General features: G+C 46.0%; 1 protein-coding gene across 7 annotated transcripts in view; it reads left to right on the top strand.

Annotated features, from left to right (window-relative positions):
- The window catches only part of clcn3 (chloride channel 3), a 64,584-nt gene that overhangs the window by 25,791 nt on the left and 25,821 nt on the right, over positions 1-12,972 (top strand). Inside the window, exon 1 of one of the 7 annotated variants that reach the window (XM_055938219.1) lies at positions 10,209-10,479. The exons of 5 other annotated variants lie outside the window; for them this stretch is intronic. In XM_055938219.1, coding sequence (XP_055794194.1) covers positions 10,392-10,479 — 88 coding nt within the window. In that variant the 5' untranslated portion in view covers positions 10,209-10,391. Of the gene's footprint in view, positions 1-10,208; positions 10,480-12,972 lie in introns of those variants that run through there. One more of the 7 variants, XM_055938223.1, reaches the window with a different exon arrangement.

Below are 12,972 nucleotides of genomic sequence, written 5' to 3' on the forward strand. Positions count from 1 at the left end.
GGAGGTTACCGTCGTGGTAGGCTGCCTAGTAGGCAACCCCCGGAATTGCTCCCGCAATGCCTTCCATCAGACCGCGAAGCAAATCCTTGTGCCTACCAATGGTGGCTCCTTGGGAGGAGATGGCGTTGTGGAGCTGGTCCAAGTCTGCTGGGTCAGTCATGGCCAGTTCATGCTATCAGGTATCAAGGTAAGACCCAAGTGTAGACTGTGTGATGTAACAATGTTTATTGTAACAACAGGTGCAGGCAAATGACAGGTCAAGGCAGGCAGGGGTCGATAATTCAGAGTAGGAGCAAAGGTACAAGATGGCAGGCAGGCTCAGGGTCAAGGACAGACAGAGTTCAGTAATCCAGAGGTGGAGCAAAGTTACAGGACGGCAGGCAGGCAGGCTCTGGGTCAGGGAAGGCAGAGTGGTCAGGTGGCGGGTACAGGGTCAGGACAGGCAAGGGTCAAAAATCAGGAGGACGAGAAAAGAGAGGCTGGGAAAAGACAGGAGCTGACAGGACAAATGCTGGTAAGCTTGACAAACAAGACGAACTGGCACAGACAGACAGAAAGAACTTGCAATAGGCCATTCCACTGTGGTTCATATACACACGCCCACATGTTAATTAAATAGGAACTGGGCGAAGACATGCCCAGGGGAGTGAAGGGACAAATTCCCATGAACCAGTTTGGCAGCTTGCTGTCCAATCAGCATAAGCCTGGTGACAGTCCAGGAAGTGTAAATACCTGTATCTGTCAGTATCCCTCCCGTAGGATTGACTTTACACTACAGTACACAGTGTTTGCATGTTAGCCTGACTGTCTGTCTGCCTGTCAGTTAGTCTGCTTGGTGCTATTTATATGCACTGTGTGTTGGGGCTGGTGGTGGTGTACAGGCAGCTGTGGGAATGTTCTGTAGTGGCACAGAATGGAACTACCTGAACCAGGCTTAGAATAGAGGAATGGGACATCAAATCAAATTTTATTAGTCACATACACATGGTTAGCAGATGTTAATGCGAGTGTAGCGAAATGCTTGTGCTTCTAGTTCCGACAATGCAGTAATAACAACAAGTAATCTAACCTAACAATTCCACAACTACTACCTTATACACGCAAGTGTAAAGGGATAAAGAATATATACATAAAGATATATGAATGAGTGATGGTACAGAACGGCATAGGCAAGATGCAGTACATGGTATAGAGTACAGTATATACCTATGAGATGAGTACTGTAGGGTATGTAAACATAAAGTGGCATAGTATAAAGTGGCTAGTGGTCCATGTATTACATAAGATGGCAAGATGCAGTAGATGATATAGAGTACAGTATATACATATACATAAGAGATGTGTAATGTAGGGTATGTAAACATTATATTAGGTAGCATTGTTTAAAGTGGCTGGTGGTACGTTTTTACATAATTTCCATCAATTCCCATTTTTAAAGTGGCTGGAGTTGAGTCAGTATGTTGGCAGCGGCCGCTAAATGTTAGTGGTGGCTGTTTAACAGTCTGATGGCCTTGAGATAGAAGCTGTTTTTCAGTCTCTCGGTCCCTGCATTGATGCACCTGTACTGACCTCGCCTTCTGGATGATAGCGGGGTGAACAGGCAGTGGCTTGGGTGGTTGTTGTCCTTGATGATCTTTATGGCCTTCCTGTGACATCGGGTGGTGTAGGTGTCCTGGACGGCAGGTAGTTTGCCCCGGGTGATGCGTTCTGCAGACCTCACTACCCTCTGGAGAGCCTTACGGTTGTGGGCGGAGCAGTTGCCGTACCAGGCGGTGATACAGCCCGACAGGATGCTCTCGATTGTGCATCTGTAGAAGTTTGTGAGTGCTTTTGGTGACAAGCCGAATTTCTTCAGCCTCCTGAGGTTGAAGAGGCGCTGCTGCGCCTTCTTCACAACGCTGTCTGTGTGGGTGGACCAATTCAGTTTGTCCGTGATGTGTACACCGAGGAACTTAAAACTTTCCACCTTCTCCACTACTGTCCCGTCAATGTGGATAGGGGGGTGCTCCCTCTGCTGTTTCCTGAAGTCCACAATCATCTCCTTTGTTTTGTTGACGTTGAGTGTGAGGTTATTTTCCTGACACCACACTCCGAGGGCCCTCACCTCCTCCCTGTAGGCCGTCTCGTCGTTGTTGGTAATCAAGCCTACCACTGTAGTGTCGTCCGCAAACTTGATGATTGAGTTGGAGGCGTGCATGGCCACGCAGTCGTGGGTGAACAGGGAGTACAGGAGAGGGCTCAGAACGCACCCTTGTGGGGCCCCAGTGTTGAGGATCAGCGGGGTGGAGATGTTGTTACCTACCCTCACAACCTGGGGGCGGCCCGTCAGGAAGTCCAGGACCCAGTTGCACAGGGCGGGGTCGAGACCCAGGGTCTCGAGCTTGATGACGAGTTTGGAGGGTACTATGGTGTTAAATGCTGAGCTGTAGTCGATGAACAGCATTCTCACATAGGTATTCCTCTTGTCCAGATGGGTTAGGGCAGTGTGCAGTGTGGTTGCGATTGCGTCGTCTGTGGACCTATTGGGTCGGTAAGCAAATTGGAGTGGGTCTAGGGTGTCCGGTAGGGTGGAGGTGATATGGTCCTTGACTAGTCTCTCAAAGCACTTCATGATGACGGAAGTGAGTGCTACGGGGCGGTAGTCGTTTAGCTCAGTTACCTTAGCTTTCTTGGGAACAGGAACAATGGTGGCCCTCTTGAAGCATGTGGGAACAGCAGACTGGGATAAGGATTGATTGAATATGTCCGTAAACACACCAGCCAGCTGGTCTGCGCATGCTCTGAGGACGCGGCTGGGAATGCCGTCTGGGCCTGCAGCCTTGCGAGGGTTAACACGTTTAAATGTTTTACTCACCTCGGCTGCAGTGAAGGAGAGCCCGCAGGTTTTGGGAGCGGGCCGTGTCAGTGGCACTGTATTGTCCTCAAAGCGGGCAAAAAAGATATTTAGCCTGTCTGGGAGCAAGACATCCTGGTCCGCGACGGGGCTGGTTTTCTTTTTGTAATCCGTGATAGACTGTAGACCCTGCCACATACCTCTTGTGTCTGAGCTGTTGAATTGCGATTCTATTTTGTCTCTGTACTGGGACTTTGCCTGTTTGATAGCCTTGCGGAGAGAATAGCTACACTGTGTGTATTCGGTCATGTTTCCGGTCACCTTGCCCTGGTTAAAAGCAGTGGTTCGCGCTTTCAGTTTCACGCGAATGCTGCCGTCAATCCACGGTTTCTGGTTTGGGAATGTTTTAATCGTTGCTGTGGGTACGACATCGTCAATGCACTTCCTAATGAACTCGCTCACCGAATCAGCATATTCTTCAATGTTGTTGTTGGACGCAATGCGGAACATATTCCAATCCGCGTGATCGAAGCAGTCTTGAAGCGTGGAATCAGATTGGTCGGACCAGCGTTGAACAGACCTGAGTGCGGGAGCTTGTTGTTTTAATTTCTGTTTGTAGGCTGGAATCAACAAAATGGAGTCGTGGTCAGCTTTTCCGAAAGGGGGGCGGGGGAGGGCCTTATATGCGTCGCGGAAGTTAGTATAACAGTGATCCAGAGTTTTGCCAGCCCTGGTAGGACAATCGATGTGCTGATAGAATTTAGGGAGTTTTGTTTTTAGATTAGCCTTGTTAAAATCCCCAGCTACGATGAATGCAGCCTCAGGGTGTGTGGTTTCCAGTTTACAGAGAGTCAGATAGAGTTCGTTCAGGGCCATCAATGTGTCTGCTTGGGGGGGGGAATATATACGGCTGTGATTATGACCTAAGAGAATTCCCTTGGTAGATAATGCGGTCGACATTTGATTGTGAGGAGTTCTAGATCAGGTGAACAGAATGACTTGAGTTCCTGAGTGTTGTTATGATGATCACACCACGTCTCGTTAATCATGAGGCATACCCCCCCGCCCCTCTTCTTACCAGAAAGATGTTTGTTTCTGTCTGCGCGATGCGTGAAGAAACCAGCTGGCTGCACCGACTCCGTTAGCGTCTTTTGAGTTAGCCATGTTTCCGTGAAGCAGAGCACGTTGCAATCCCTGATGTCTCTCTGGAATGTTACCCGTGCTCGGATTTCATCGACCTTATTGTCAAGAGACTGGACATGGGCGAGTAGTATGCTAGGGAGTGGAGCGCGATGTGCCCGTCTCCGAAGCCTGACCAGGAGACCGCTACGTTTTCCCCTTTTACGGCGTCGCGTGGGCTCCCCGGCTGGGATCAGGTCCATTGTATTGGGTGGAAGGCAAAACACTGGATCCGTTTCGGGAAAGTCATATTCCTGGTAGGAACGGTGGTTAGTTGACGTAACTCGTATATTCAGTAGTTCCTCCTGACTGTATGTAATGAAATCTAAGATCACCTGGGGTACCAATGTAAGAAATAACACATAAAAAACCAAAATACTGCATATTTTCCAAGGAACGCGAAGCGAGGCTGCCATCTCGCTCGGCGCCGGAAGTAGATGAATGAAACAAATTGGAATATTGGAATTAAAAACTGTGGAATTAAAACATCACTGGTTCTAGTTCTAGATTTGTAGAACCCTGGTGCTATGTTAATTGGGTACTCTGTTGAACAGTCTGCTGGATTTACTTCCACGCTCCAGATGGGTGACATCATCACCTGTGCCATCGTCACCTAGCAACAGGAGCAGTGCTGAAAGCCAGGTAGGGGCTTAGTTGGTTGGTTTGATGGTGCCAATACCAAAGGATACTTCGGGATTTTGGCAATGAGGCCCTTTATCATCTTCCCCAGAGTCAGATGAACTCATGGATACCATTTGTATGTATGCAGTATGAAGGAAGTTGGAGGTAGTTTTGTGAGCCAATGCTAGTTAGCATTAGCGCAATGACTGGAAGTATGGGTATCTGCTAGCATGCTACCACAATGACTTGAAGACTATAGGTATCCGCTAGTTTCATTAATTTCAACAGATACCCATAGTTTTCCAGTCATTGCAGCAGATACCCATAGAATTCCAGTCATTGCAGCAGATACTCATAAGTTTCCAGTCATTGCACTAATGCTAGTTAGCATCTTCCTTTCAAACTGCACACAGACATAAAAATGGTATCCATGAGTTCAACTGACTCTGGGGAAGTAGATGAAGGGCCTCATTGCCAAGAACCCGAAGTATCCCTTTAATAATAACAAGTGGTAGTGTGAATATACATTACATGTGCAGCGCTCTAGTGACTGAATTGATACAGTTGTTGCATTATTGAAGTGTGACAGTTTCACACACGTGTACGCCAGTGGTGGTCAGTGTCGTTTATGATGAGGGAGGACGATTTTTTTTCATGAGCATGGCCTTATTTCTATTACAGCATTCACCCAGTTCAATGTAACATTTATGGTTTAGGCTACTACATGATACTTGAATTTTCCCTATACCCATCATGAGGTTGCTTCAAATCAAATTTGATTTGTCACATGCGCCAAATACAAAAGGTGTAGACCTTACAGTGAAATGCTTACTTACAAGCCCCTAACCAACAATGCAGTTCAAGAAATAGAGTTGAGAAAGTATTTACTAAATAAATTTGTGAAAATGAATATTTAAATCAGAAAGTATCAAGAAAATTACACAACAATAACGAAGTCGGAAGTTTACATACACTTAGGTTGGAGTCATTAAAACTCGTTTTTCCAACCACTCCACAAATTTCTTGTTAACAAACTATAATTTTGGCAAGTCAGTTAGGACATCTACTTCGTGCATGATACAAGCAATTTTCCCAACAATTGTTTACAGACAGATTATTTCACTTATAATTCACTGTATCACAATTCCAGTGGGTCAGAAGTTTACATACACTAAGTTGACTGTGCCTTTAAACAGCTTGGAAATTTTCAGAAAATTATGTTATGGCTTTAGAAGCTTCTGATAGGCTAATTTACATAATTCGAGTCAATTGGAGGTGTACCTGTGGATGTATTTCAAGGCCTACCTTCAACTCAGTGCCTCTTTGCTTGACATCATGGGAAAATCAAAAGAAATCAGCCACGACCTTTAGAAAAAAATGGTTCATCCTTGGGCGCAATTTTCAAATGCCTGAAGGTACCACAATCATCTGTACAAACAATAGTATGCAAGTATAAACACCATGGGACGACGCAGCCGTCATACCGCTCAGGAAGGAGACACGTTCTGTCTCCTAGAGATGAACGTACTTTGGTGCGAGAAGTGCAAATCAATCCCAGAACAACAGCAAAGGACCTTGTGAAGATGCTGGAGGAAACAGGTACAAAAGTATCTATATCCACAGTAAAACGAGTCCTATATCGACATAACCTGAAAGGCCGCTCAGCAAGGAAGAAGCCACTGCTCCAAAACCGCCATAAAAAAAAGCCAGACTACGGTTTGCAACTGCACATGGGGACAGAGATCGTACTTTTTGGAGAAATGTCCTCTGGTCTGATGAAACAAAAATAGAACTGTTTGGCCATAATGACCATCATTTTGTTTGGAGGAAAAATGAGGCTTGCAAGCCGAAGAACACCATCCTAACCGTGAAGCACGGGGTGGCAGCATCATGTTGTGGGGGTGCTTTGCTGCAGGAGGGACTGGTGCACTTCACAAAATAGATGGCTTCCTGAGGAAGGAAAATTATGTGGATATATTGAAGCAACATCTCAAGACATCAGTCAGGAAGTTAAAGCTTGGTCTGAAATGGGTCTTCCAAATGGACAATGACCCCAAGCATACTTCCAAAGTTGTGGCAAAATGGCTTAAGGACAACAAAGTCATGGTATTGGAGTGGCCATCACAAAGCCTTGACCTCAATCCCATAGAACATTTGTGGGCAGAACTGAAAAAGCGTGTGCGAGCAAGGAGGCCTACAAACCTGACTCAGTTACACCAGCTCTGTCAGGAGGAATGGGCCAAAATTCCCCCAACTTATTGTGGGAAGCTTGTGGAAGGCTACCCAAAACGTTTGACCCAAGTTAAACAATTTAAATGCAATGCTACCAAATACTAATTGAGTGTATAATATACTTCTGACCCACTCAGAATGTGATGAAAGAAATAAAAGCTGAAATAAATCATTCTCTCAACTATTATTCTGACATTTCACATTTTTAAAATAAAGTGGTGATCCTAACTGACCTAAGACAGGGAATTTTTACTAGGATTAAATGTCTGAAAAACTGAGTTTAAATGTATTTGGCTAAGGTGTATGTAAACTTCCGACTTCAACTGTAGTTATTCCTTTTGTCCAGGTGGGAAAGGGCAGTGTGGAGTGCGATTGAGATTGCGTCATCTGTGGGGGCGTCATCTGTGGGGGCGGTCATCTGTTGGGGCGGTATGCGAATTGGAGTGGGTCTAGGGTTTCTGTTATGATGGTGTTGATGTTAGCCATGTTAGCCATTTCAAGCGCTTCATGGCTACCGGCGTGAGGGTGGTAATCATTTAGGCAGGTTACCTTTGCTTTCTTGGGCACAGGGACTATGGTGGTCTGTTTGAAACATGTAGGTATTACAGACTCGGTCAGGGAGAGGTTGAAAATGTCAGTGAAGACACTTGCCATTTGGTCTGCGCATGCTTTTAGCACACGTCCTGGTAATCCTTCTGGCCCTGCGGCTTTTTGAATATTGACCTGTTTAAAGGTCTTGCTCACATCGGCTATGGAGATCGCGATCACACAGTCGTCCGGAACAGCTGGTGCTCTCATGCATGCTTCAGTGTTGCTTGCCTCGAATTAAGCATAAAAGGCATTTAGCAGGTTTGGTAGGCATGCGTCACTGGGCAGCTCGCAGCTGGGTTTCCCTTTGTAGTCCGTAATATTTGTCAAGCCCTGCCACATCCAACGAGCATCAGAGCTGGTGTAGTAGGAGTCAGCATCGGTTTGTGGTGTGAAATGGACGGCTACGAATAATATAGATGAGAACTCTCTTGGGAGATAGTGTGGTCTACAGCTTATCATAAGTTATTCTACCTCAGGCGAGCAATACCTCGAGACTTCTTTAATATTGGACATTGCGCACCAGCAGTTATTGACAAATAGACACATACCCCTGCCCCTCGTCTTACCAGACGTATCTGCTCTGTCCTGCCGATGCACCGAGAAGCCAGCTAGATCTATATTATCTGTGTCGTCATTCAGCCACGTCTCGGTGAAACATAAGATATTGCAGTTTTTACTGTCCCATTGGTAGGACAGTCTCAATAAACCTAGCCTATTAATGAAAGTTTACAATGTAGGTGCAAACAGGTAAAAAGAAAAATTTGAGATAACAGACACATGGACAAACAGTGACACATTCAATACCGCCTTGCAGACTCTTGCCTGCATCTAGCTTATCTTGAGAATAATCATTAGTCAAACAGTTGCAAACAAGAGTTTCTATTGGACAAATTCAGGTATTTTTATCCCCGTTTGGTTCTGTTTAAGAAAAGTTTTTCAACAGAATCGGCGGAATGAATACACCCCTAATCACGCATTAACACAGTTCACTTTCATAGCCACGTTGTATTCCTTCTTTCCTCTATGCACTCTTCTCTTCTCAACTTTTTCCTTTGTTTGTGGATTTCAATGAACAACACATCAGCTGTATGTGACAAGGCAAAAAAAACTTTCCAAGCCAAACCATGTCATAACCGCTACACACAGCCTACATCGTTGTCCCCATATTAGCTAAAGTAACTTCCTAGTCAACATAGCTAATAGAACTAATGCGTTAGTTAACCCGCTACAATCATGGAGTAACGTTACAGTGTATAGTCAGTTACATTGGCAGTTACACCAGTGGGCCCTGGGGCAGTAAATTAATAAAACCAACATTTTACCTAGACTTGGAAGAGTTAGTGTTGTGTTGGATAGTTATAGCCAGCTAGCTAACATAGCATCCCTCTGAGTAACTAAACTAGCCAGCTGCATTTAGCTAGTTATGTAAGTAAGTGAAAGTGAAAAAAATGACTCTCTTTCGCTTCTCCTTCATTTTTGAAAAACTGTGTTCAACAATTGGCCTTCTCCCTTTGAGTCAACTACTCATCATATTTTATGCACTGCAGTGCTAGCTAGCTGTAGCTTATGCATCCAGTACTAGATTCATTCTCTGATCCTTTGATTGGGTGGACAACATGTTGCAAGAGCTCTGTTGCAAGAGCTCAGCATCCTCTGGAAGTTGCCATAATGAATTGCCATAATTACTGTGTAAGTCTATGGAAGGGTAGAGAACCAAGAGCCTCCTAGGTTTTGTATTTTAGTCAATGTACCAAGAGGACGGAAGCTAGCTGTCCTCCGGCTACACCATGGTGCTACCCTCCAGAGTGCTGTCGAGGCTACTGTAGACTTTCATTGTAAAACAGTGTGTTTTAATCAATTATTTGGTGACGTGAATATATTTAGTATAGTTTTATCTAAAAGGATAACTTTTTCAATGTTTTACCATTTACATTTTTATGAGGAGCTTCCACATTGCCAAATGTGACAGTGTACTGCTTGTTACATGACACATAGCTATGAACAATCAGATGAAATCTCACAAATGGTTTCATATCCTGTCTGGGAGAGAGAAAGAGAGAGGAAGTGTTTGTGGAAAGAAGAGAGAGTCAGTCTCAGTACTGGTCTCACTGACATGTTTATGGTGGTTGTTAATGCCATGTTCTGGATTTTTCTCTCTCTCCCATGCTGTGGCTTTTGCTTTCACAACATTTGATTTTAGTAGTACTGCAGTGTGTTATATGTCTGTACAAACGCTGTTCATTTTCATTTGTTGATGATTGTGCACCAACACATATATTAATTAGTTATGCATGGCAAGCAGCAAATTAATAGAGTCATTGACTGTATAGCGTTCAATACAGATCAATATTGGCGTAGCACTACAGTACTGATATGCTACTGTATACCACAGCCTTTTATTCTTCGTTGATGAATAGAGATTAGGCCGAGTGCTAATATTATGCATCAGACCGACCGGCACACCTTTCAACAGGCTCTGCCAGCCTGGCCTGATCGCTCTGCATTCTTACGCATTATCGCTCCTCCCTCTGCCCCCCCCCCCCCCCCCCCCATCCTCCTTATAATAGACGGTTCCATTCCAAAGCTACCTTGCCTGCTCCCCAGCCCAGTCGTCTCCCCTAGCAACCAACCAACCAGGCTTGCAGCTCGTCGTGCGATGACATCACCGGCTCCTTAGCAGTCAGCTGCTGCAGTGGAGAGGGAGGGGAAGAGAGCGAGAAAGAGAGGGAATTAGGGAGGGAGGGAGGGAGGGAGGAGAAAGACGAAGGGGGGGAGAAAAGACAGCTTGTCTCACACATAGACGCACACACAGTAAGTCTCTCCGAGGCTGTTCGAAACATGGAGGCTGCTCCCGGATAAGCAGTTCGCCTAGCGACGAGGAGCTAACACGCGGTGAGACAGCTAAATTAGTTTAGCGACCGACTGTCAGTCAACCATGGACGATATCTCAACCGAGGCTGATCCCTATCTACCCTACGACGGGGGAGGGGATACCATCGCCCTGCAGGAGCTGCCTAAAAGAGGTACGCCATGATCCCCCTACTCTCCCCTTCCTTTGAATGGAGTTTGGAGGTTCGGTCTGTTTGTCCATCTGGCTACAGTTACAGTCATGGCGCTGGATAATCTAATGCTGTAGCTCCCTACTGTTCTAATAGACTAAAATGGCGTGGAGTTTATGACTTAGGTCAGTCAGGAGGACTGTCATGGTGAACGTGTTATCTAGCTGGCTGCCATTCTGCGACCATTCACCTGCTCGTCGATGATTAACCTTGACACCCACAATCAATGTGTCTCTGTGTGTGTGTCATATCTGCTTTGTGAATTAGCAGGGTGTCTATTCTCCGGGTTTAGCTGAGCGTGTAGAATCAATAAATGGCCGAGGAGGAGCAATGTGTGCCACTGCCTCCATCTTTATTCTCTTAGAATAAGCTGTTAAATGTGTGTGTGTAGGAACACCTCTATAACAGCTTCCAGATGTTACTCAGTGTGGTGCTGATCCATTTAACGTGCAACAGTGTTTCAGTGACAGGGAGGAGGACCTGTTGGATTGATCTGTAATGTTCTCTGCCATATCTCACTAGTCAGTACACCTCATTCTGCACTGTCACACACGCACACACACTAACATCTATAAAGCATCTGCTATCCTTCTCATTACCTGTACAAAACCTATACAATTTTCAACAGGATTCAATTATTCAGTGTTATGTGGATATATCCTGGGTCCTTCTTTCACAGTTAGCTAATATGTTGTGTAATCGTCCCCAAGGCCTAAACTATTCATGGCCCCGCACTGAGTAATATGCTTTCCTTTAACATAACCTATCACGTCACATGGTTGACTGATTTGATTCAGCTCAAAAGAGAAGAAAACGACCTAACATCAGTCCTATTCCATCCACGTTTAGTTTGCGGTTGAGCTCCTTCGTGTGTGTACATTTCCCTCTCTTCCTTATCTTTATTTTCTTTCTTCCCGACTGGAGGTTGGAAGTTTGGTTATGTTTGTCCTTCTGGTTACAGTCATGGCGCTGGATAATCTAATGGTGTAGCTCCCTACTGTTGTTCTAATAGACTAAAATGGTGTGGAGCTTATGACTTAGGTCAGACGGGAGGACTGCCATGGTGAATGTGTTATCTAGCTGGCTGCCATTCTGCCACCATTCACCTGCTCGTCGATGATTAACCTTGGCACCCACTATCAGTGTGTCTGTGTGTGTGTCTTATCTGCGTGGTGAATTAGCAGGGTGTCTATTCTCCGGGTTTAGCTGAGCGTGTAGAATCAATAAATGGCCGAGGAGGAGCAATGTGTGCCACTGCCTCCATCTTTATTCTCTTAGAATAAGCTGTTAAATGTGTGTGTGTAGGAACACCTCTATAACAGCTTCCAGATGTTACTCAGTGTGGTGCTGATCCATTTAACGTGCAACAGTGTTTCAGTGACAGGGAGGAGGACCTGTTGGATTGAGCTGTAGTGTTCTCTGCCATATCTCACTAGTCAGTACACCTCATTCTGCACTGTCACACACGCATATGCACACACAAACTATAACATCTATAAAGCATCTGCTATCCTCATTACCTGTACGAAACCTTTACATTTTCAACAGGATTCAGTGTTATGTGGATATATCCTGGGTCCTTCTTTCACAGTTAGCTAATATGTTGTGTAATCGTCCCTAAGGCATAAGCTATTCATGGCCTCGCACTGAGTAATATGCTTTCCTTTAACATAACCTACCCACGTCACATGGTTGACTGATTTGATTCAGCTCAAACGACACGAAAACGTTCTAACATCAGTCCTATTCCATCCACGTTCAGTTTACGGTTGAGTTCCTTAGGGTGTGTGTGTGTGTATGTTAGGGTACGTCCCTGTCTGTATATCTGAGATAATGGTGTGTGTGTGTTGGCGTATTCTTCTTGTTTGTTAGATGACCAGAGACAAAGGACACTGCCAAAGGATCCCCTCTCTCTCTCCGCTCTCTGCTCTCCTCTCGCTCTCTCTCTCGCCCTCTCTTCTAGTTCTCTCTTCTCGCTTGCCCTCTCTTCTCACTATTCTTCTCGCTCTCTGCTCTCCTCTCGCGCTCTCTGCTCTCCTCTCGCGCTCTCTGCTCTCCTCTCGCGCTCTCTGCTCTCCTCTCGCGCTCTCTGCTCTCCTCTCGCGCTCTCTGCTCTCCTCTCGCGCTCTCTGCTCTCCTCTCGCGCTCTCTGCTCTCCTCTCGCGCTCTCTGCTCTCCTCTCGCGCTCTCTGCTCTCCTCTCGCGCTCTCTGCTCTCCTCTCGCGCTCTCTGCTCTCCTCTCGCGCTCTCTGCTCTCCTCTCGTGCTCTCTGCTCTCCTCTCTGCGCTCTCTGCTCTCCTCTCTGCTCTCCTCTCGCGCTCTCTGCTCTCCTCTCGCGCTCTCTGCTCTCCTCTCGCGCTCTCTGCTCTCCTCTCGCGCTCTCTGCTCTCCTCTCGCGCTCTCTGCTCTCCTCTCGCGCTCTCTGCTCCCCTCTCGCGCTCCCCTCTCGCGCTCCGC

Source organism: Salvelinus fontinalis, chromosome 11 (assembly GCF_029448725.1).
Source record: "Salvelinus fontinalis isolate EN_2023a chromosome 11, ASM2944872v1, whole genome shotgun sequence".
Lineage (NCBI taxonomy): Eukaryota > Metazoa > Chordata > Actinopteri > Salmoniformes > Salmonidae > Salvelinus > Salvelinus fontinalis.